The sequence below is a fragment of the Cercospora beticola genome, chromosome 3 (assembly GCF_033473495.1).
Source record: "Cercospora beticola chromosome 3, complete sequence".
Classification (NCBI taxonomy): Eukaryota; Fungi; Ascomycota; class Dothideomycetes; order Mycosphaerellales; family Mycosphaerellaceae; genus Cercospora; species Cercospora beticola.
In genome coordinates, this window is record NC_088937.1 from 3,322,405 (window position 1) to 3,345,520 (window position 23,116).

The window sequence follows — 23,116 nt, forward strand, 5'->3', positions numbered from 1 at the left end:
TGTCTGTGCCGTTGGAAGGAAGGAAGAAGTCGGGAGTGAGAGCGAGTCTTGGCATCGGCGAGAAATCCGAAGGAAGCCACCTCACACCACCACTCGCACGACTTCGCTTCACTGCACTGGCTTCACGGAGCTCCGCAGCACGATTGTTTACCGCTCTTCCAGCACACTGAGACTGTCATTTCTCGGCTGCCGGATCTGTCAAGCGCTCAATGTCGCAGCCGAAACAGCATGCCATCACGCAGCTCCTGCACACGTCGACGGCAAGGCGAAGCTACAGGACAACTCACTCATCTTGAAGACCACGGAGGGCCGTCACGACTTGACCCAGAATGTGTTAAAACGGATAAAATACGCCTGAAGTGCCCAAAGCTGGCCGGACAGGTGCTCAGGTCAGCGTCTTTCGTCCGCAAGATCGCTTCTGATCGCCTCAATTCTCGATATCGCCATTGACGCGAAGCAAGAGTCATGGGCTATTCACGAAGCACAAGACCACGAAGGAAAAATTCTCGAAAGCTGAGTCGCTAAGTAGTGATATTGTTACAGCAAGTGCCAATCTGGGTTTGTCCTCAGCTATGCCTACACGCTATTTGATATCAGAAACAAACTCTCTGCTACTCGCCTGCGGGTCACAGTTTAGTGTACATGAGTATAAAGGCCTCCCCTTTCCATCCCTGCGAGGTCGGCTTCAGCATCTCCTGGAAGTCGCCGCCTCTGGAAACAGCAATCTCGTCGCTGTCGTCGACGACCAAGAAGCCGTCTTCATCAATTCGTCTCACAGCAGCTACATAGTGTCCGCTGTCAATGTCAGATCCTTTGTGAGCGACCACCGAATCTAGACGATAGATACACTCCTCGTCCACAAGGCCCGGCTCACGGTGCGCGTTCAGATCAAGGAATTCAGGATACCTGATCTCCGTGAATATCTTGTTCGCCAGATTGTCGAAGCGGCCGAATTGTATGAACAGTACTTCTGGAGCTTGTGTGATCGTTGTCACGACCTGCCTTTCCGGACCGTCTGAATGTTGCTCGGTTGAAGCTGTGTTGGCTATGCAGAAAGCACTGTCGCATCTGATGCGGAAAGTACTTGCAAAATTCGATTCGAGGCACGATTTCAGCGTCCTTCCATCTTCCAGGCCTTCTTGATTGAGTGGCACGTACAGGCCCAGCTGCATTGTCTTGGACTTGTCGGATTTCGTTCTGCCGCAATCGGTACATGTCCAAGCCTGTTGTGTTTCGAGCTCGAACATGTCGTCGAAAGAAATTCCATCGCCATCGCTCTTTTTGGACTGGATCTGCTCGCGAATGAGGTATCCCAGGAATTCCCGCGCGTCGCTCTGCGCGTTCAAAAGGATATCGTTCTTCAAATCCTCAAAGTCCGCCGGAAGGTTCGCTTCCAGCGCTTGATGGAATTCGTCATACAAAGACTGGTCAACGGCGTGGACGCCTGATGGGATCATGGCCCACTCGTCGTCCACAGAAATCCCCTCATATGCCCAATAAACATGGCATATGTCCTGAATACAACACACCAGGCATCCGCTCGAATGAGTCGTGCAATTTCTGTGGATCACACCCATGTAGCGATAGAACGCTGGCAAGTGCAAGAGAGCTTGAAGTACGGCGCTCCGATAACAGTCGTTCCCTCGGTTGTATAGACCTTTCGATGCCGGGAACCAGACGTCTGGAAACTCACTCCATCTACCTTCCATTCCTTGGTCGGGCTGGACCTGGCGGCCTAGCTGGCCATCCTCTGTAACGAGGAAGCCGTCCCACTTGTAAAACTCTGCATCTGATGAATGTTGCTGGTCTGTGGGCGACGGTGTGCCTGGCGACGATAGTGATGAAGATAATGAAGGTGTTCGCATTCTCCTTGGACTCGATGCCTCTGGTAGCCATGCCCAGTCTTCGACGGGAGACCTTTTGGCAGGCGACTCGACTATCGGCGGTGTTTGGGTTCTATCGACCATCGGCGACGTCAAGAAATTTCCGGCCATAATGTCAAACGATGATAGTCTCTGGCGCTTGGGCGATGGACTTGGAGTTCTAGCCTGCTGACTCCGTGGACTTTTTGTCATTGCTGCGTCGGTGAATAAGTCGTGCTAATAAATGAAACTAGGGTGAATACTTGTCGTCAGCGACTTTTATACTTTGGGTTGATAGTGCGTATTCTGAGCAGAAACAAAGCGGTGAGAGCATTTGACCGGACGACTGGAGGGTTGTTATAAGTCTATCGTTTGTTACCACTCCGGACATGGACAATGCCTCTTTGTTCCCTTTCTTGGCATTGTTTCTTTGACTGAGACGGGAATCCCGATCAGTCTCTCGACGGGCCATTCGAAAGCTTCGATGAAGTCTACATCATGCTGAAGCAGGATCGAGAAGCTCTAGAGTTTCAACAGAAAAGATTGCAATTTACAAGCGGCTATATATACACACAAAAGGCGAGAAGGCGGCTTTCTCGACGTTTCCGGACTTGTTGAAGGTCTCCATCGTCTTGAAGTTGCCCGACGACAGTATCTCTCTCATGTCGTTCAAAACTTCATACCGGCTAGATAAATCACGTGCGGCCGCAATGTAGTGGCCCTTTCTGGTCGTTTTCCCCCGGTGGCCCACCACTCCGTCCAGTCGATACACGCAATCTTGCTTCAAGTTTTGGCCACGATACGCATTCAAGTTCAGAAACTCAGGATACCTTACACGCTGCTCGATCTTCGACACTGTGCCTTCCTCGGTAAACTTGAAGCGCGCAATGCGTACCACCAAGACTTCAGGTGCCCGTGTGATACGTCGCGTGAGGAGTCTTCGAGGTCCATCTATGGCCTCGCTGGTATCTCTGCGCTCCTGGCACTCATCGCTATCGCACCAGACTGTGACTTTCTCGTAGAAGAAGCCGTTGTGAATGTACCACGGAACGCCGTGACCTTTCTCCTTATCGGAAAATTCAACGGTCAAGCCGAGCTGTCCAGTCTTCTCGTCTTGAATGCGTGATTCATTGCCACAATGTCGGCATGTCCAACTCCGCTCACATTCCAGCTCGAAGAAATCTCTCAAAAGCGATGCATCCATACCGGGGACCTCGGCGAGACATTCTCTGACGAGATAGTCTATGAACATGAAGGCATCACTTTGACGATCCTTTTCGACCTCTCTCGCTGTTTGTAGGTCTCGCGGCGGACTCTTCTTGCATGCCGCTGTGAAGACTTCAAGCCTGCCGCCAGAGACTTCAGTCACGCCAGAATTGCCAGGTTGAACCCCTGGTGCGTTCCAATAGCGCCATATGAGTTCCTGCAGCGCGCAGACGACACAGTATTCCGACGTTACGTAACAGTCCTGGTGGACTTTGCCCAGGAATTGATAGAATTGTGGTGAATGGAAGAGTGCTTGCAAGCTTGCGTTCCGGTAGCAGAGATTGTTGGGATTGTGCATTGCCTTCGATTGCGGATGTCTGACCCTGGGAAACGCTGTTCTGGAGATTTCGTCCTCGTAGTATGGCCCAACACGTGCGTTGCCCTCAACTTTGTTCTTGCTCTTCACCTGAGGTGGAAAGATTGGAGTTGTAAGAGGGGAAGGAGTACTAGCAGGGGGCGTGCGTACTCGTGGACGCTTAGCCGCAGGAGGGGGGGCATCGTCCTGGGCAGTTCGCTTTTGGCCTTGGCCAACTACCTTGAGAGGGTATCGATATTGTCTACGGGCCATTATAGGTGATTGTGAAAGTGCGATATTCTCTTGCAGGATCGAACTTCATGTTCGCTGTTACTTGTTCTCCTTAGCTCTGCGGGAACAAAGAGACCTGCTTACAGTATCGCCGGAAAGGGACGAATGTATCCTTGACATGCCACACCGATCAGAACAAAGGAGATCCGAAACGACGATGATCGATAAGACGATCGTGCGGGCATCGGAGTACCATGGGATGCGCCTGTGAAGAAGAGCAGGAGGTCGTGACTCGGCTGACAAGAGAAGAAAGATTGTTTTTCTTGAAGCATGGAGCATGGTAAGTCGGGCTTGGTCTTGGTGTTAGTGCTCCTAGACGGACGGGCGTAGACTCTTACCTTTTCGTCAGTGGGAATACTGAATTAATCTCATGAATTATTCGTATTCTGCAACGATACTTTGATGCATTCCTGGCACTATGCCTGCTCAACGTGCACAACATGTCCGACCTCGTCCAAAGCGACCTTGGTCTTCTTCGTCGAAGCCTTGCGCGGGTTATCTGCCTCGAAAATCTCCTTAAGCTCTTCCAAAGTCTTTCCTGCTGTCTCCACGAAGAACTGCATAGTATGTCAGATTTTGTCCCGGGTTCACAACGCTGATCACAACTTACGAAGTAAATAACGACCAATTCTACGCAAATCCAGCCAATGTAGACGAGGTAGAGTTTCCATCCGATCTTCTCAATACCAACACTGATTCCGTAGGTGTTGACCATGATGGCAACGTTCAGGAAGAGGAAGTTGAGACCGCTACCCTTGGCGCGAGTACGGTTCTCGAGACATTCAACGGCGTAGAGAGTTTGCAGTGGAGTCCAACCCTGCAAAGTGTTAGTATGATCACCGCTGTGTACTCCTGTTTCTCCTTCCACGTACCCATGCAAAGCAAATGCCGAACAGGTAGATGCTGACAATAGTGCCGTAAGACAAATCTCTGTTGGTCTCTGATGCCGCGGTGAACGCAGTCAGGAGCACATAAGAGAAAAGACCACCAGCCAAACCAATCAGCAACATCGGCCGTCTTCCCAGTCGATCGAGCAGAGTGGCACCGTAGAGGGCTCCCAGGAAACTGAAGATTGGATTGATCGCGTTGATAAGCAATTGAGTGCTCGCGCTTCCGATTCCGGCCTGCTTCACCATTTGGGGCATGAAATACGAGACCACGTTGTTACCGGACCATTGACCGAAGAAGGACATGGCGATAACCATGAAGAGTCGGTATCGGGCGGCCTTGGTGTTGAAGAGCTCGCGGAAGTCCCACCATGGGTTCTCGTTTCGGGTAGCGCTCATGTCTCCGACAATTTGTTCGACTTGCAGGGTGACGAGAGGTGATGATGGGTTGCCGTCTCCATGGTATTTTGCCATAACAGCGATCGCGTCTTCTCTTCGATCGTGCCTGAAATAGTTAGCTGTGGGCGCATCTCAGAGCTGGCACATATGCTTACATGATCAGCCATCTGGGAGATTCCGGGAAGAACATGATAAAGCACATGACAATAGCAGGCATAATGCACTGAACGACGGTGGGTGTTCGCCACGCCCAAGAGGAGTCTGGCATGTGCTTCTCTGTTCCGTATGTTGTCCATCCTGCAATGATATTTCCGAGCCACCAGAAGTTGTTGTACATTCCTGCCATGGTACCACGGTATGCTGGGTGTGCGAGTTCGACCGTGTATGCTGGACCGGCTGCTGAGGCGATACTGGCTCCGAAGCCCAAAACGAAACGTCCCGCAATGAAGTGGCCCTGAGTATTCGCTGTCGTCTGAATAGCAGTACCTGGAATTGTGTCAACTATGGTTTTGCGCTCTCTCCTGTCATGAGCACATACCGACGAGGACAAGGAAACATCCAATGAAGATACAAATCCTTCTTCCGTATCCATCTGCAAGCAGACCACAGAATGGGAATGCAGCAATCTGGCCGAGCTGGTAGATGATGAAAATGATACCAGTCGAGCTACCGGCGCCGCTCAGTCCGAAGGTCTGCTGGTAGGCGGGCATAGCGTTGATAGCTCCCATCAAACTCGAATCGAAACCGTTCATTGCTACGCAGACTCAGCTTTGTTCCAGGACTCAAACCGCTGAGTCGACTTACTGGAGACAAGATATCCGATTGACATGATCATGTAGAGCTGAACCATTCCACGACTCCATAGATTGGGCTTGTGAGCTTCCACAGCTGCCGCCAGGGCTACTGAGTGGACAGCAGCCTCCTTGACCACCGGACCTTTCTGAATGTCATCTTCGACATCAGTGACATGCTGTGTCGACTGCAAATCTCTCTTCTCATCGGCGGTATCCATAGTGCTGCGGCGGGTGAAGCGACACTGCCGGGAAATGGTATTGAAAGAGACACACAAAAATCCGGACTTGCTCAAACCCGGGCAAGCACCAGATCTATATCAAGTTCTGGCAAGGATGCATATGAGATTTAGCCCGTGGTGGTCGCCACGGGCCCCCAGGTCCTCCACACTCGCGTGGCTTGGGGTAGCAAGGACCATCAATTCCTGTTTCGGGCCTTGGCTGCGGTTGTACAAACGAGACCTACGTGCTGCCGAGATGCTAGACTGCTTTAAGCTGCAGCTGTACAGTGGCACAAGAGCTTGGTATGGGTCAGGATGGGCCGAGGACGAGACTTGTCACCCGGCGGTGGCGTTTTTACTGAGAGCTTGCACTGTCTTCTTGCATGCGCGTTCGTTCGGCCGTCATTCGGGCTGCTCCTGCATGTTGCGTGGCCTGCCTACTAGCTGTATGGTAGGCGTGGTGCGAGACATGACAGGACATCCGCCGCTATGGTACGACGACCGGTCTAGGTTTTCATTGTGCCGACCATTGCCGACGATGCCTGCCGCGCATCACCCTCGTGCATGGAGATGAGGAGATGTTGCGGAGTTCGCCCTCCGACCGACAGCAACATCTGTACAGTGTGCAATGGTATAGAGGCTGTTGCGCCACAGTAGCAGCATAGTCGACGACAGCTTTGTGCTCGGTGCGAATCGGTTCGAGGTGAAGGATTTGGGAGGTGAGGAGAAGCGCAAAAGCGAGGTTGGTGGAAGAACTCTGGCAGAATCGTGCTCGGCTCCTGCCAGCCAGTCGCCGACCGTCTGACTTGCCCATTTCTCGTCAATGGCCCATGTCCCTGAACAGACCAAGTCCGTCTGCACACTTGACTCGCTTTGGATGACTTTCCGGATCACATGACAGAGCATTCGTTGACTTGGACGTGGAAGTCGGAATGTGGAGGAGCAGACGAGAGTTTGGGAGAACATCAGAGATTCAGAGTTTCTCGAAAGACTTGGCCGAGATCGTGCCGACACGGACGAGTATACCGATTTCGTCTTCAAGACACAGAAATGTCAAAGGCATGCAGATACCGAGATGTGCTTCATGATTCATCGGACTACGCACGAGAAGGTGGTACCAAACCTTCAGCCACAACTCATCAAGATCTGTTCACTAATCAAGCTCCATCTTTTGTTGTTGAGCTGCTCCATGTTGGAACTCGGTCCAATCCACCTTCTTGCCTTCGCCTGAGACTTTCGCATGCCTTTCCAACACCTCGTTCAGTCCTTGTCGCTGGATGCAATTCTCAAACGCGAAACTCTTCGCGATCTCGTCCAGCTCCTCTAGGCTCAGGTCTTTGAAGAGCTCTGCAAATTCGTCGCTCAAACATCCGCTCATCCAAAGCTGATTGACCAGCCTTGTGATTTGACGTTCCGTGTTCCATGGCGTGGGATACATTTCCTTACTCTGCGGGATGTGCTTGTCAATGAAATCAACAAGAGGAAAGATAACATCCTCGACTTCCTTAGAGGGCCGACGACCCCACGCGTCAAGTTGCAATTGGCGTTTCTTCTCCAGGAATCCAGCGATACGCTTCATATAAGGCGATTCCGGATTCAAGTGGACCATTCCCTGCAGTCCAATATCTTTGAACAGCCAGATCGACCAATGGATTTGGTACTTGTCATAGATCTCTAATTGCTTGCTCAATAAGTTCGTCCGGGCAGCGTTGATGGCTTCATGGTCTTCATCCAGCTTCGGATCAGCATAGACAGGTCCAAACTCTCCATTCCAGACCGGAGAACCATGTTGCCTCATGAACTCCGCCTTTCTCAGGAACTGGCTCTCCAACTGATGATCTTGCTCTTGCGCTCCAGTATACGTCTTGCCTTTCGGGAAGCCCATCATACTGTAGTCATGCAAACCATACACAGTATTTGGAAGCACATGTTCGAAACACTTCCATTCCATCGCAAAGGTATTCCCATCCAACCACAGAATGTGCTCTGGATCAATCTTCCTCACTTCCTTTTCGATCCGATCATAGAAAGTTGGTAAGCGCCAATGTTCCGGATCACAAGGCTCATTGATCAGATTATATCCCGCGACCCACGGATTGTCCTTATAGCGCTTAGCGATCTCGCTCCAGAGCCAAATGACACGATCTTGGAAGTCTTTGTGTTCCCAGAAGGCAGCCCAGTTGGTCACATTGTCGGAATGCCAATCGCAATTCTGTCCTCCTGGCAGAGCGTGCAGATCCAAGATCGTGTAGATACCCTCTTTTGCACACAGCTCTACGACTCTGTCCAAGTGCTTGAAACCGCTTTCTTTGAGGACCCTCGGATCCATGTCGTCCTCGAAGTGGTGGTAGTTGAACGGTAGTCGAAGACAGTTCAATCCCTTCGAAGCGAAGAACTTCGCATCGGATTCTTGAAAGAAGTACGTAAGGAACATGTCGAAGAAACGTTCGTATTTCTCTTTTCCGAGGACTTTAAGCATTGATTTGCGATGCTGGGATTCGTGGCCTGGGTAGCCAGTGATGAACTAGGTAACTTCAGATAAGCCCATATTCCTCGGAACCGACTGCTTGAGACTTCGTTGTGATGAAGTGATCGATGATGTAGGACATACATTTTCCATATTCATCCACCCACCCAATGCTGCGCCTCTGAGCACCACGGATTTCCCATCATTGCTTCCTACCACTTGATCGCCTTGAACTTTCAAAATTCCAGTAGACATTGTTGTGTCGCGTGAGGTCCAATGCCTAGCTCGATAAATTCTTGGGTCAATCGGTGTCTCGCATAGAAGGGCCAAATAATATGACGCGAGCAATGTTGCGATAGAACGAGAGTTAAGTGAGTACTTATCCTCGGTCTGGCAGCAATACTGCCTATAATTCTGGAGTTCACATGATGCAAATGCTCGAAATGCCGCGAAACAGCCTGTTCAATTGCAGTGCTGCAAAGATGAAAGGCGGAGAGCCGCTGTCTTGTAGTGGATTCCCCAAGCTCTTGGATGTGGGAAAGATGGGGTGCGACTTCAGGCTAAAATGGTGCTCCAGTGTGGCGGATGATCTTTCTACCACCCACAAATCCAAGCATACCAGCCCGTGTTGCCAGTATCGGGCGATGCGGTGATACTTGCTATGGATTGTTGCAAGCCCGGATGGATGCTGCTTTGGGTCAGTCGTCAATGCTGCCTTCGAGCGCTCCTTCCTCTCCATGATCGGACGGGCTCTCTTCTCCGCTTGCCTCGACTTCATCATGGTCTTCAATATGAGCATGAGTCGCATCAACGCCCAGAGCCTGGCCTAGATTCAATCGCTCGCGGACCTTCGTCTCAATCACTTGCCTGCGTTTGCGACGAGCTCGGCCTTCGACATCAGTTGCGCGGAAGTCTTCGCGGGTTGGGATCCCGCTCTCAGACTCCCATTCTGCCTGTATTTCGACTGAGTTGCGCCAATCTGCCTGCATCGTGCTGACAGCAGCTCCAGCCGGTATGGAGGGTGGCGGAACTTTCATAGTGCTCGTTTGTGCGAGACTCTCTGGCGGTGTCAAGCGAAGCAACTCCCAGAGTCGTCTCTGTTCACTTGCAGAATGCTGTAGGTCTACTGCGTCGGCATGCTCATCCTGAAGGTGAGAATAAACATCAGGACTGAGGGCGCGTTTGCGCTTCCGCGAGGAGCTGGATAGTGCCGATTTCTGCTTCGAGTCTTTGGACCGGCTCATCTCAGAGTCGCCGGATTGATCATGATCGTCTGTAAAAGCGTCGCTGTTGGCCATGAACTCGTCGATCTCCTCCTCGAAAACTTCCTGCTCGTCGACTTCGATGTCCGGCTGTACAATTTTGCCCTTATCACCAAGCTCGGCCTCTACCTCGTCATAGGTCAAGGCGTGTCCCGCTTTTGTACCAGGGCGGCCGTCATTATACTTCTTCGAGTCACTGTAGACGATCACGCGAGACCTACGCGGAATGAAAGCCCAATATTGCCGCCAATTTGGCCGCAGTCCAAGAACCTCAATTGCTGTGCGAACGTCGGTCTCCCTCACAGCAGGCAAAGGTGTCCATTCGGTCCGGGTTGAGTCGTGGGCTCTAAGTCGCGTCATGGCCTGGAAGATGCTGACCTGCACTAGTCGACGTGTCAAGCTAATGGCTATGGCTTGCAAATCGCCAAGAGCCCTCCTGAAAATGGCTGGTTCGTCGGCCACGTCTGTTACCAGATTAACATGGTGCCAGCTGAGATCTTCCTGCTCACCGTTGTTCATGAAGAGATTTCTGGATAGTTGGAGAAAAGCAGCTTGCCGGAGCAAAAAGGCTTGGTCTGAGCTTATAGAGTCGGCAGCATCAGTGTTAGATACATCATTGTTGGTCTCCGCCGCGTCTGCGATTGCCTGCTCATAATTTTGTTCTTCCTGTTCGGCTGCTTCTGCATCGACTAACCAGTTTTCGTTGTACTTTTCGTGCTCCGCAGTTTGTTCATGCTTCTCAACGCGGGATGATAGGGTATCGGCAGCATTCTCCAATGCCGTTTCACAGTCAATTGAAATCTCTGCCGCAGCTGAGATGTCACCCAAAATGGCAGTTTTTCGTGGATCAGCTTTGTGCTGCACCGCAAGACCCTCTCGGAGCAACGAAGTGTAAAGTTGTATCTCAAACTGGCTTTTCGTATGCACGGAACGAGCCAGGCGAGGGAGATCACCAGAGCCGTGACGTTCAAGAGCTCGAAAAAGGGCATTCTTCTCACGCGCAGACCAAAAAGAAGCTTCGATCTGACTGCCGGTCAGAGCAAACTCAGAATTTGTCTCACGGCCACGTGCATCTGCGATCATATCATTGAGCAGATCGCGATACTCTGTTGTAAGCGAGCCGCCTACTTCTGATCGCGAGGATTGCGACTGCCAGTCTGGATCTCCGCTGCTTCGCCTACTGCTGGCCTGTCTTGAACGAGGTTGCTTCTGGCGGGGCTGCCTTGGGCGGGGTTGCCTCTCGCGGGACTGCCCTGTGCAGGCCTCGACCACGGTGTCTGGTTCTTGGGTGAGTCCGCGTGACGAGGCGCCTGATCGTTCTTGTGGGTCGACATTCTGTCGAGTCCCGCGTTCAGCTTGGTGATCTCTGCTGCTTTGCGTGTGGGCAGGAGTGCCTTGTCTTTCGCTGCCTGAGTCTGCGGAGTCGGAGTTCTGCTCGCTGTCGATATACTCGTCTTCTGATGTGTCGGCCGCCATCGCGGAGATGTCGCCACCGTCGTCTCAGCTCACATGGCGAGGACGATGTGCTGTGAGAATGGAAAGTTGTGCAACAGTCGGGCCCGACTTCTGTGATCCGACGCTGCCAAGACGGCGAAAGTCGTGGCGGATGAAGTCCAATCCCATCTCACTCTTCACGTCATGTTGTTGGTCTCTTGCAACATCAACATGATGAACACGAACATCAACACGAAGTGCACGGTCAACTACAGGCGAACGCGAACATGGTAAGATGCCGCTATCACAGTGCGTCTGCACATGGCAGTTGCTCTCAAGCGATGCAGCCAATCGCAACATCATCCGCAAGCATGAGCACCTGCCATTGTTTGCCCGGCTGCTTCTCGTAACTTTCTGAGTACAGCGTACCCCACGAACATCGAGCATCAGTCCACAATCGAAACTGCCGCTCTATTCTTTCTCGAGCACCCAAGCGAAGCCGGCATGGGTGGGCGCATTCCCAGCAATCGCGTGAACTGCACGTGGAAACCGCCAAATCAACTGCCTCACTGCGTCATCACAATAGGTGCCGCACAATTGCACGACCGCCAACACAAGAAAGTTACGATAGTACCCTAGGGCTACACAGGGCAGAACATCGCTTCATGCCACCGTACAGCCACTCTCCTGGGGAATTTCTCCATATCCGGATCGTGGGCCTTCTGATTTTCCTGTTCAGGTGATCCGCCGAGAGTTATGCTTTGACAAGACGCTGGTATTCCTACACAGCCTTGAGTCGGCCCAACTTTCGGCGCAATTGCTTTCGCTACTCCGCTCTCGAATTCATTTTACGGACATCGACAGATGTGCGCGAGGTCGGGCACGTACTGATGCTGCTCGAAGAGCGGTACGCCTTTGCCGAAGCGGAACATCAGGAGTCATAGCAATCATAACCGGTTGACACATTCTCAGCGCCCTTCCGCGGAAATCAGTACGCCACACTGCCAACTACCACGCCGCTTCCGATGACTGAACCCTCAGCTTCGTGGAGTGTACCCAATCAATTTCCTCATGCGGTTCAATTGTCAAAAGTTTAAAATCATGCTGTTGCCACTGACCGATCCATGTGTTACTTCTTCATCCCTGGACTGTTTGTTCATCGGCCTGAGTAGACTTGCATCTACGCGAGCAAGATCGAGCATTTACTGCATGTCGCCTTGTCGGAATTAAGCTTCCGCCGAAGCTTGAGCACCGTCAAAAAGCGCATCTATCTGGGAACCCTTGCCCACAGCAGGAACAGGTTCTTGTATGTTGTGGAGCTCACTAAGTATCAGATGACTAATGGTCAGTGAGTAACATTCCCATCCACTGAGATGGACCAAATGGAAGACGAAGAACGAGATTAGCGCGGAGTGCCACAGCCTCAATAAAGTCATTCATAGGGATCAAAGTGAACGATAATGGCTTGGCTATGAAAAGATAACAAATCCCACTCGGTTGCGGTGGAGAGGTGTTGCTGCAGTGGTGTTATACTTCCTGGCATTAGGCAAATATCGACCCCGAACAGTGACCGGCCACGAAGAGCCAGTAAAAAAATGCGAAGGCGCAGCCGAACAACATGCGCTCATCCTGCAATCACCTGGCTTGGGCCGGCAGTACAAGCAGTACGTAACGAATATTCCAGACTCTGTTCATGGGGCTAGCATGGCTACCATACATGCTTGGCAATAGTTGGTTCGACGAGAGCACTGAGCACCCCATGGTATAAAGGAAGCAAACCGTCCTGCTGTTGAACGAGCCTTCGAACTTGCAAGATCACCAACAGCTCCGAAGCACCTCAATTACTGTCTGCTGTTCCACGATGCATCTCAAGGCAGTTGTCTCAGTTGGGCTCAGTATGCTGCTGGCCCAGGCGATGGCCTTGCCTCAGCCTCATCTTCAGAATGTATGTACATGCATCGACATCGACAATCATGACGCAGTTCACTGACGATAATGCTCAGGGTATCCTCTTGAGCACTCGTGACGACACAGTCGCTGCACAACCCGCGCAAGATCAAGCCCAAAATCAACAAGCTGAAGCAAACGTTCAAGCTGCTCAGGCACAGCAGGCGGATTCGAACAAGCAAGTCGATCAAACTGAGGCCACCGCACAGAACGCCCAAGCTGATGCAGCAAAGGCTGCCGCCCCTGCTGCAGATGCAGCCCAGAATCAGCCGCAACAGAATGACGCAGCGCAGCCAGGTATCAGTAATCTCTTCGGCTCATTCTTGGGCGGAAACGGAGCCAAAGGTGGCGGAAGTGGAATCTCCATCCCTTTCCTTGGATCATCATCGGGCATGGGGTCCGGCGGGAAACCAGCATCATCACCATCACAGTCATTCTTCGGCGGTCTTTCGGGCTTGGTAGATGCAGCAAGTAAGATCAAACCTCCTGATAATAAACCAGACGACTCCTGGAAAAAAGCTATTGAGGACTGGGAGAAAGCGTTGCAAGGCAAGAAAGACGACGATAAAGATGCCTGGACGAAATGGTACGAAGACTATCAGAAGCAGTGGAAGGACTATTACGACAAGCTGTATGGCAAGAAAGACGACGACGACAAGAACCCCTACGAAGATTATGAGAAAGCCTTCAAGGCCTGGAAGAAAGCGTACGAGGGCGGCGGCGACGACGATGAAGGCGGCAGCATTGATGGCAACACTTTGAAGTTCAAGATTAAAGATCTCGAGTTTTCGTGCTATTGGTATGTGCCGTATCCGGGCAATGCTCAGCTGAACTGCAACTACTACTACAACTACACGTAGTGCGAAGGAATCTGCAGATGGCCTCTAGCACAGGGTGGGTTCTTGGCATGAAGATGAAGGGATTTTCATTTTTGCATTGCATCGTCATGTCGAACGAAACAATGGGCACTGTCGTTTGCATCGGGTTAGACACAGCACATTCGTTTGCAGTGGGATGTACGCAGCACAGTCGTTAGAGTATATATGATGATGAACATAATGATTGACGAGATGAGTTGCAAAATTGAGTTGCTCTGGAAGATCACGTTGGAGTTCGTAAATTGCTTCGCGAAGGTGGCAAAAGTCGTGTCTGGTGACAGCCTCGCACTTGCCTCTGCTGCATCAGCTTCTGTCACGTCGTCCAACATACTCCTTGTTCTGTCATTGCAACCTTCGTTTTAGGCTGCGCCTTTCATCACTTGGCCGATGCGTATCGCGCGGTGTACAGTTCGAAATATACATCTAGGACTTCTAAGACGAACATCGCCCGTTCCACGATACATCCTTCTCCAGTTCTCGCAAACGCCTCCTCACTCAACAAGATGGGCTAGGCATTTCGCGTCCTCATCGCGAAGATGGCAGACGCAACCGCAAAAGGTGCAGCTCCGGCCGTATCAACAGGAGAGCATCCAGTCTGTCCTGGAGTACATTGCCAAAGGCGAAAAAAGGCTGGCAATCTCGCTAGCCACAGGGAGTGGCAAGACGGTATGCAAGTATGGAAGCATTGAAGCTTCATCACTGACTATGTTTACCAGGTCATCTTCAGTCACTTGATAGCCCAAGTCCCGTCTCCCACCACTGATGCGACGCAGACTCTCATCCTTGCTCACAGGCGGGAGCTTGTCGAGCAAGCAGCGCGCCACTGCCAGAACTTATACTCGGACAAGACAGTCGAGATCGAAATGGCGAATAGACACGCCTCCGGTCTCGCGGATATTACTGTCGCGTCCGTTCAGAGTTTGACGCGAGGTGCAAGGTTAATGAACTACGACCCGGATCGGTTCAAACTCGTGTTGGTCGACGAGGCTCATCACATCGTGGCGTCCGGATATATGGATGTTCTTCGACATTTTCGCCTCGCGGATGCTGCTGAATATGGACCTGCTTGCCTTGTTGGAGTATCGGCGACGCTCTCACGACACGATGGAATGCGGCTTGGCGCGGCGATAGATCACATTGTCTACCACAAAGATTATCTGGATATGATCGAGGATCAATGGCTGTCGAATTTGCTTTTCACGACTGTCCAGTCTGAAGCCAAGCTCGATAATGTCAAGACGCAATCACATGGCGACTTTCAGACTGGAGCTCTTTCCAAGGCTGTCAACAATGATGTTACCAACTCTATCACAGTCCGCGCGTGGATGACCAAGGCAAAGGATCGAAAGTCTACTCTCGTATTCTGCGTGGACCTTGCGCACGTCGCAGCCTTGACAGCGACGTTTCGCGCACATGGTATAGATGCTCGTTTCGTCACAAGCGACACGCCCACCAAAGTTCGGGACGAGCGGCTGGAAGCGTTCAAGAATGGCGAGTTTCCCGTACTCTTGAACTGCGGCATCTACACTGAAGGAACTGACATCCAGAACATTGACTGCATCGTCCTCGCACGACCTACTCAATCACGCAACTTGCTCATGCAAATGATTGGACGAGGCCTGAGGTTACATCCAGACAAGGAGAATTGTCATGTGATTGACATGGTAGCCTCACTGGAGACGGGCATCGTATCTTCACCAACCTTATTCGGGTTGGATTCGGATGCACTACTGAACGAAGCTCAGGGCAAGGATCTCAAAGCTGCTAAAGAGCGTCGGCAGAAGGAACGGGAACGCGAAGACCAGGCAGCGACGGCGACTGCCAATAATCAGTTGATCGAGCTACAGGGCAATGTCACGTTTACGGATTATGACAATGTCAATGACTTGATTGACGACACTGCAGGAGAACGCCACGTTCGACAGCTCTCGAGAAATGCTTGGGTGCAGATCAGTGATGAGAAGTATATCCTTTCGAACCAGGACGGAAGCTTCATCAGGATCCAACGAGGAGATGGAGACGCAGATGCGGACCACTTTGTCGTGACATATACCAGGAAAGTCGCAGGATCCGAAGGCACTAATAGCAAGATCCTCGCTCGGCCAAGAAATATCGCAAAAGCCTCGACATTTGAAGATGCGGTTCGTGCGGCCGACACGTTTGTCAGCAAGATCTTCCCGTTTGAGTTCATTGCGCACTCTGCTCGATGGAGGAGAGCGCCGGCATCGAGTGGGCAGATTGATTTCTTGAACAAATACCGCTCGAAGGACGAAAAGTTGGAATATGGTTCGATCACGAAAGGGAGGGCTGGAGACCGGATTACCAAGTTGAGGCATGGTGCAAAGGGAAGCTTTAATCGACATGTTGCGCGGAAGAGGAGTGCCGTGAAGGTGCAGAAGAAGAAGGCGGCGTGGAAGGAGAGGCTTGACAAGAGTCAAGTAAGAGTTGGGAAGGTGATCAATTGACGGGTGTACGCTTTGTGCACGATGTAATGATGTGCACACAGGGTATCTTACGCGTACAGTGCGTTCAGTAATCTTTCTGGTCGTCCATCGGAACGAATTCGAAGGACGCAGCGGCAGTTTCTGGCTGAAGCACAGTGTTGCACAACGCGAGTTTGCCAATGCCAGACACGTTGTACAAAGATCTGCCAAGTAAAGTTTTGATGGTCGCAAGCTGTGCAAGCCTTTTGGACAATTCCTTGATTTTTCGACGCGTTTTCTGCACGACATGCATCCTGGAAACCATTGGCGCGGTGACTGGCTCCGGTGAATGTTTGCATTAGCCGCGAACGATATCTCTTGCTGCTCGCAGCAAACTGCAATACGTTTCTGAAGACTCGACAACGACAGTATGGCCGTATACTAGCGTCCCTTGCGTGAATTGGTGAGACCGATGCGCCGCAAAACGTGCATCGACGGTGGCTGAACGGCTGCCATACATAGATGGCTTAGACTTTCGGCGTGCATTGCGGCTCATAGCTCCCACAGCTGGCCTGGGGATAGCTCCTGTACCTTTCCCATGAGAGCTGACGCGTTGCAGCTTGGCGCGAAGATCGCGCGCGTGAACGATCACCAGAATGTCTGGAGCCCATTGGCGTCAGTAACCCCGGTGTAGGGGTGGAGCGGCGGAACGCGGTGTGGGAGGAGGAGGAAGGAGAAGCGGAGGTTTCGCGAACGAACCGTGGATCGGTCGGCGATCTGAGCATAAGTTTTTAAAGAAATTAGCTCTCCGCGTGCACTTACCGTGCATTTGGGCCAGCACCAGCAGCAGAAGCTCCCGCGGTGCACAATTCGTGAGAGCTTCTGCGCAACGCCATATGTGACAGCGTCGTGCAACATCGGTCTCATGATAAGACATTCAAACAGCATCGATTCCTGCCAACACGACCAGCATTTTCATGTCGCCATCGACGCCGTTGCGGAGCCGAAGGTGATTCGGACAAGCAACTATCGAATGCACGGTGGATCTGTGACGGACTTGCGGCGCTACCTTCCCTCTCTTAGCGAGAACGCCTCCCCTGCCTCTTGCGATTCCTCCTCGCGATAGAGAGTCCACCACGCCGCACCCCAACACCACCACCACACCTCGTCTGTCGTTACAGAGCCCTCTGCCGGACCACGGGACCCCGTGTGCACGAATGCGACGCTGACCTGCAGCCGGCGGAGCTTTCAATGAGGAGGCGCTCGAGCGAGGGAAGCGAAGATGAGGCTCGCGACAGGCCGCACGTCAGCACCGGCAGCAGCAAGAAGGGCAGGGCGGAGGTGATGGCTCGGGAATCAGCACAACCCGTCCGCGCGACAACGCGGCACATGTCTGCGCAACAACAGCAACAGCAACGAAAAGCAGCCACCAAGGAAGCCAGTGTGCTGCTCACAGAAAAGGCGCCATGGCCGCGGACAACGCCCATACCGAACCCGCCGCTCGAACCCGGCACTCTCGACGAACCCGTCCCTTCCAAATCGCGCGCCGAATACGTTGCCGACCATTTACGAAAACATGCAGAAAGACGACGGAGTCCATGGAGATGTTCCTTCCTCACGCTGGCGACGAGCATCGGTGCCATCGTCATCCTGTTGACCGTGGTCCACTCGTTCCTGAACCGACAGCAGGACCCGAAAGGATGCGCCATGTCTTACATGCGGCCGCGCTTCGACCGATTTCCCGACTTCGATACAGAACATACGCGCTTCGCGAGCAAATACTCATTATACCTCTATCGCGAAGGCGGCGTGGATGAGGATATCAGAGTCAAAGGGATACCGGTGTTGTTCATCCCTGGCAACGCTGGGAGCTACAAGCAAGTGCGACCCATCGCTGCAGAGGCGGCAGTGTATTTTCACGATGTATTACGACAGGATGGAGACGCGCAGGGAGAGGGCAAGCGACCGCTGGACTTCTTCACTGTCGACTTCAACGAGGAGCTCATTGCATTTCATGGCCAAACTTTACTCGACCAGGCCGAGTACCTGAACGAGGCCATCGCATACATTCTGGCACTGTATCATAATCCTCAGCGATCCGCTCGCGAACCGGGGCTGCCAGACCCCAAATCTGTGATCATGCTCGGTCATTCCATGGGAGGTGTAGTCGCCCGGACGATGCTTCGAATGCCGAATTACCAGGAGAACACGATCAACACTATTTTGACACTATCAGCGCCCCATGCGCGACCCCCGATCTCATTTGATGCCGCGATGGTCTCTACATACAACGACATCAACACGTACTGGAGGAGGTCTTTCTCCGGCTCGGCCGCAAAGAATCCACTGGACGATGTGACTTTGGTGTCCGTGGCAGGAGGTGGCCTCGACACCATGATTCCGTCAGAATACACAAGTTTGACATCACTTGTGCCTGATACACATGGTTTTACAGTCTTCACGTCGAGCATCCCTAATGTTTGGACAGGCATGGATCATCTGGCCATCATGTGGTGCGATCAATTCCGCAAAGCATTGGTCAAGGCAATCTATGATGTGATCGATGTACGCCGACCTTCACAGACAAGACCACGCCCAGAGCGGATACGCGCGTTCCGGAAAAGACTGCTCACCGGCATGGAACCAGTCGTCGAAAAGGGTCTTCTGGAGCAGGAGCCTACGACATACCTGACACTTGAACACAGCTCGACAGGTATTATGTCGCACGGTGAGCGACTAGTGTTGCGATCGCTTGGTGATACAGGGACCACGAAAGCGCATGTGATGCCTATCCCAGCACAGCCATTCGTGGAAGGCAGCAAGTTCACGCTCCTCACGGATCAGAAACTCGATTCGGAAGAAGATGACGGGACAATGTCGGTCCTGCTATGCAGCGTCTTCCCTCCACCCGCAGGGTTCTCAGTACTCTCGTACGCCATCAATTTGGACCCCTCGAACAGTGCGGGTGGATCTACGAGGCTTGCCTGCAAGAATGCCGTTTCTGATGTATCGTTGCTGCCCGCATCGAATAAAGATTCAGTCAACGCGTTCGATGGCACTCATCCGTTCTCGTATCTGCAGTATGAGCTGTCAAGCATTGCTGATTACCAATTCATTGCCGTGGTTGAGAAGGCGAAAGAGCGAATGCCTGGGTGGGTCATCGCTGAATTCAGCAATGCTGCAGAGTCTTCGATCAAGGTCAGCAAAGGCCACCACCAACTGCTGCTCAGCGGCGCCACTGTCCGACTGCCTGCAAAACGGCCAATGATGACGGAGCTCAAGATCCCAGAAGTGCACTCGACTCTGTTCGCGTATTCGCTCGAGGTGGATAGAAAGCCATGCCGGAAGCACGAGGAAAGCTTCGCTCCTCTCATGCGACAGTACATCGCGGAACCATACGAGTCCAAGTACTTTGTCAATACCAAAGGCGGCAACATCAACGTGCACGGTCTATCGCCGTATATGCCTCCGCGATTGAGCGCTGGACCAGTGACCGAAGGGCTGTCGCTGCAATTCTGGACGGATCCTACGTGCAATTCGACTGTCGAAATTTCGTTCAAAGTAGATGTACTGGGCAGTGCTGGCAAGCTTGTCATGAGGTACCGGACCGTCTTTGCAGCATTCCCGATTCTGGTTGTCGCGCTTGTACTTCGCAAGCAATTCAAAGTGTACGACACGACGGGAGTGTTCATCAGCTTCACACAGAGTATGGATCAGTGCATCCGCACTTCTCTGCCGGCAATATTCATTGCTTTGACGTTCTTCGCCATTGCGGTCTCCAAGTCCAGCCATAACTTATGGACGCGACACTGGCTGAGCAAGTCGACTGGAACATCTGAACAGGCGATCGACTTCACAGTCAACGATCTGATGCTCGGCACTTCGGATCCTTTTTTCTGGTTTCTGGTTCCGCTGTTTGCGATCATCTGCGTGGGAATCTGTATTGTCATGAACTATGTCGTCCTTGTCCTGACACACACGATTGCTCTGGGTGTTGCGAAGGTTCTGAGATGGGCGCAGGGGCCTCCAGAGGAATCACGGTATGTGCATCTTAAACAGGTAGAAGCAACTGATACTGACTGGGTGCGTAGCAGAGCACAACTACCCAACACTGGACTGCTCAATCGTCGCAACCTCACGATCGCAGTTTTATTACTGCTAGTGGTCACGATCATACCCTACCAGTTCGCATACGCAGTCCTCTGCCTGGTTCAAGCAGTAACCTGCATCCGAGCAATCAAGACCGCACAGGAATCTCAAACTCCACAGAGCTACCACTTCTACAACTACGCACACTCCGTCCTGTTACTCATGCTTTGGATCTTACCAATCAATGCCCCCGTACTGGTCGTTTGGATACACAACCTCACGGTACATTGGTTGACGCCCTTTTCGACTCATCATAATCTTCTCTCCGTGCTCGGATACATCTTGCTGGTCGAGACGATGAGCACGAACAACATGATACCGCGTGTGACGAGTCGGTAAGTGGAAGCCTTTGTTGTTTGAATGTACTGCGTACGGATTTGCTGACACTGGCATGCCACAGAGTACGCTACTTCACCAATACCTTAATGTTTGCATTAGCACTCTACGCCGCGGTATATGGCGTCACCTACGCCTACCGGATGCATTACCTCGTCAATGCGCTCTGTTGCTGGCTCTTCGTCATCCATCTATCGAATTCCGGCTCGCTGGCGAGTTTGGCGAGGCATTTGTCCGGCAGTAGTAGCAGTGTCACGCCATCCACTGCGCCTCCGGCCTTAGGATCAACAGTACCGCCCGTTCGCGGCAAGAAACGACCGTGATCGTTATTCTGCAGTAGTTTGCGATCATTTTACATTTTACGACGATGAACAAAAATTATACCCAGGGCTTTGTTTTTATTACCAGACGTATGGTGTTGCGGAGGAAGTCCGCGAGGGACGGAGAGAGGGATTTAGAAGGCCGTCTTCTGTCTGACTGTGAGCGTGACCTTCATTGAGGGCGGGGAAAAATGAAAGCCATTCGAGGAGACGTAAGCATACTTGAGTCGATCATGATGAGCACGAGGAAGCAGCAACAATTACAACAATCACAAACACCGCCGCCACAACAACACCTACCTGTCATCAGAAACCGCATTGGGAAGCATATTCTTGGGTTTGTTGGGAGCGTTCATGTGTTCGTGTAGCGGTTTTTTCCCTTTGCCCTCGTTTCTGAGGGAGTTTTCAATGTATATACGACAACAAGGCTAGAGACAGAGAGTGTGGAGAGTTCCTGGCGATGAAGCAAGGCTTCGACAGAGAGCGAGTATATATATAATGAGTAATATGTCCTTGAAATCTTCAATGATACTGGTGTCTTGTGTCCTGAGGCATGTCCGGAGGGAGGAAGCTTCGGCCGAGCGTGCCGAAGAGAAGGCGTTCATCTCACAGTGAACTCCGCTGCAGCATTTTCCGGGGTTGCTTGGCTGGAGCCTTCCTTCTGCAAGGCGCGTTCACTCGTTTGCTCTCTGCATCCTTCCCCGACTTGCAAGGCGCGCAACCGCATGATGCCATCCATCCTGTTGTAAGGCGCGAAACAATCTACCAAGATCACCTCGACTGCAGGGCGCGTGTCTTTCTCCGCTCGTCGCGTTGCATTCGCGAAATCCGAAGTTACGACTGGTGGCTGCAGATGTCGAAATGGAGTCACCGCAAGCCACATTCTGCTTAGTGGGCCATACAACTTACTACGGTTCCTGCCGCTACCACTTCAATGGAGCTCGCTTGCGTGGTGATCAGGTCAGCATACTGTGTTTTGTAGGCGGCAAGATGGACGTGAACACCGCTTTGCACGCGTTTTTGGCGGCGTGGTTTGCTGGAGGCGCGTTTTCGCGATTTGGTGCCTGCTGGAGGGATGTTAGTTGGCGGCTGTGGGAGGTGTTATTGGTTCGCTTGGGGTTTGTGTGCTATCACGGGAGGTGAATGGGCTGATTACGCTAGCAGGTTTGGATTGAGTCAATGGGTGTAGGGCGGTGTTCACCTGCAGGTATGCGGGCGGGCTTTTTGCTTAGGTATCAATGGTGAGTGACATGGTATGACTGTGATGGTTGGGGATATATCATCGTGGTCCCGGGCCATTTGTTCTCGGAGTTCTTGTCTCATCACCAGGCTGAAGAATTACTACTCTTGCTTCGCAGACAGACATACCACCGCTACGATCTGACCCTCGGAGCTATCGATCATCGTACGAAAAGAGGCAGCATAAGCACCTCATCGTTCCTTCAAGTCCGAGCTACGCAACTCAGTGCTCCACTTGACTCACATCCATCCCTATACCACATAAGAACTCCGACACAATGTCTATTCTCTGGGATCAACTCTACACCTCTCACACGCAAATCCCATCGAACCCGGCTAGCAAAGCTTTCCAGCAGACAACGATGTATCAAGCAGCGAACGGAACATCAACATCGACCTCGACCTCTTCGTCAGCAACTTCAGCAAGTTCGACCAGGTCGTCAAAGTCTGATTACGATAAGATGTCATCGGACTCTGCTTCGATGATGAGCTACTCAAGTACGGCTTCTACGATCGCTTTGATTAAGGACAAGTTCAGGACTTCGAGTTCGTCGAAGAAGACTCCTGCGCAGAAGCAGGCGGAGAAGAGGGCTACGAGGATGGATAATGTGACGCTGGGGACGGTGTTCGCGTTGAAGTGAGCGGCCCT

General features: G+C 52.1%; 9 protein-coding genes across 9 annotated transcripts; 4 read left to right on the forward strand and 5 right to left on the reverse strand.

Moving 5' to 3' along the window:
- Positions 1-626: 626 nt before the first annotated feature.
- On the reverse strand, positions 627-1,994 carry RHO25_005287 (uncharacterized protein; the record flags this gene model as incomplete). The annotated part of the gene is made up of 1 exon (XM_023596195.2): positions 627-1,994. One exon carries the CDS (start codon positions 1,992-1,994, stop codon positions 627-629), a length of 1,368 nt encoding a protein of 455 aa, XP_023457304.2.
- Positions 1,995-2,412: 418 nt separating this feature from the next.
- Positions 2,413-3,696, reverse strand: RHO25_005288 (uncharacterized protein; the record flags this gene model as incomplete). The annotated part of the gene is made up of 1 exon (XM_023596196.1): positions 2,413-3,696. One exon carries the CDS (start codon positions 3,694-3,696, stop codon positions 2,413-2,415), a length of 1,284 nt encoding a protein of 427 aa, XP_023457311.1.
- Positions 3,697-4,130: 434 nt separating this feature from the next.
- On the reverse strand, positions 4,131-6,012 carry RHO25_005289 (uncharacterized protein; the record flags this gene model as incomplete). Its single annotated transcript, XM_023596197.2, has 6 exons — positions 4,131-4,271; positions 4,325-4,531; positions 4,587-5,106; positions 5,156-5,486; positions 5,539-5,754; positions 5,805-6,012. The coding sequence occupies 6 exons, from the start codon at positions 6,010-6,012 to the stop codon at positions 4,131-4,133; spliced, it is 1,623 nt and encodes a 540-aa protein (XP_023457310.1).
- Positions 6,013-7,165: 1,153 nt separating this feature from the next.
- Positions 7,166-8,734, reverse strand: RHO25_005290 (uncharacterized protein; the record flags this gene model as incomplete). Its single annotated transcript, XM_023596198.1, has 2 exons — positions 7,166-8,536; positions 8,624-8,734. 2 exons carry the CDS (start codon positions 8,732-8,734, stop codon positions 7,166-7,168), a joined length of 1,482 nt encoding a protein of 493 aa, XP_023457309.1.
- Positions 8,735-9,177: 443 nt separating this feature from the next.
- On the reverse strand, positions 9,178-11,217 carry RHO25_005291 (uncharacterized protein; the record flags this gene model as incomplete). Its single annotated transcript, XM_023596199.2, has 1 exon — positions 9,178-11,217. The coding sequence occupies one exon, from the start codon at positions 11,215-11,217 to the stop codon at positions 9,178-9,180; it is 2,040 nt and encodes a 679-aa protein (XP_023457308.1).
- A 1,855-nt stretch (positions 11,218-13,072) lies between these two features.
- Positions 13,073-13,982, forward strand: RHO25_005292 (uncharacterized protein; the record flags this gene model as incomplete). Its single annotated transcript, XM_023596200.2, has 2 exons — positions 13,073-13,120; positions 13,179-13,982. 2 exons carry the CDS (start codon positions 13,073-13,075, stop codon positions 13,980-13,982), a joined length of 852 nt encoding a protein of 283 aa, XP_023457303.2.
- Positions 13,983-14,387: 405 nt separating this feature from the next.
- On the forward strand, positions 14,388-16,465 carry RHO25_005293 (uncharacterized protein; the record flags this gene model as incomplete). The annotated part of the gene is made up of 2 exons (XM_023596201.2): positions 14,388-14,666; positions 14,717-16,465. 2 exons carry the CDS (start codon positions 14,388-14,390, stop codon positions 16,463-16,465), a joined length of 2,028 nt encoding a protein of 675 aa, XP_023457302.1.
- Positions 16,466-17,674: 1,209 nt separating this feature from the next.
- On the forward strand, positions 17,675-21,231 carry RHO25_005294 (uncharacterized protein; the record flags this gene model as incomplete). The annotated part of the gene is made up of 3 exons (XM_023596202.2): positions 17,675-20,463; positions 20,515-20,907; positions 20,973-21,231. The coding sequence occupies 3 exons, from the start codon at positions 17,675-17,677 to the stop codon at positions 21,229-21,231; spliced, it is 3,441 nt and encodes a 1,146-aa protein (XP_023457963.1).
- A 1,514-nt stretch (positions 21,232-22,745) lies between these two features.
- On the forward strand, positions 22,746-23,108 carry RHO25_005295 (uncharacterized protein; the record flags this gene model as incomplete). Its single annotated transcript, XM_023596203.2, has 1 exon — positions 22,746-23,108. The coding sequence occupies one exon, from the start codon at positions 22,746-22,748 to the stop codon at positions 23,106-23,108; it is 363 nt and encodes a 120-aa protein (XP_023457962.2).
- Between the last annotated feature and the right edge of the window lie 8 nt (positions 23,109-23,116).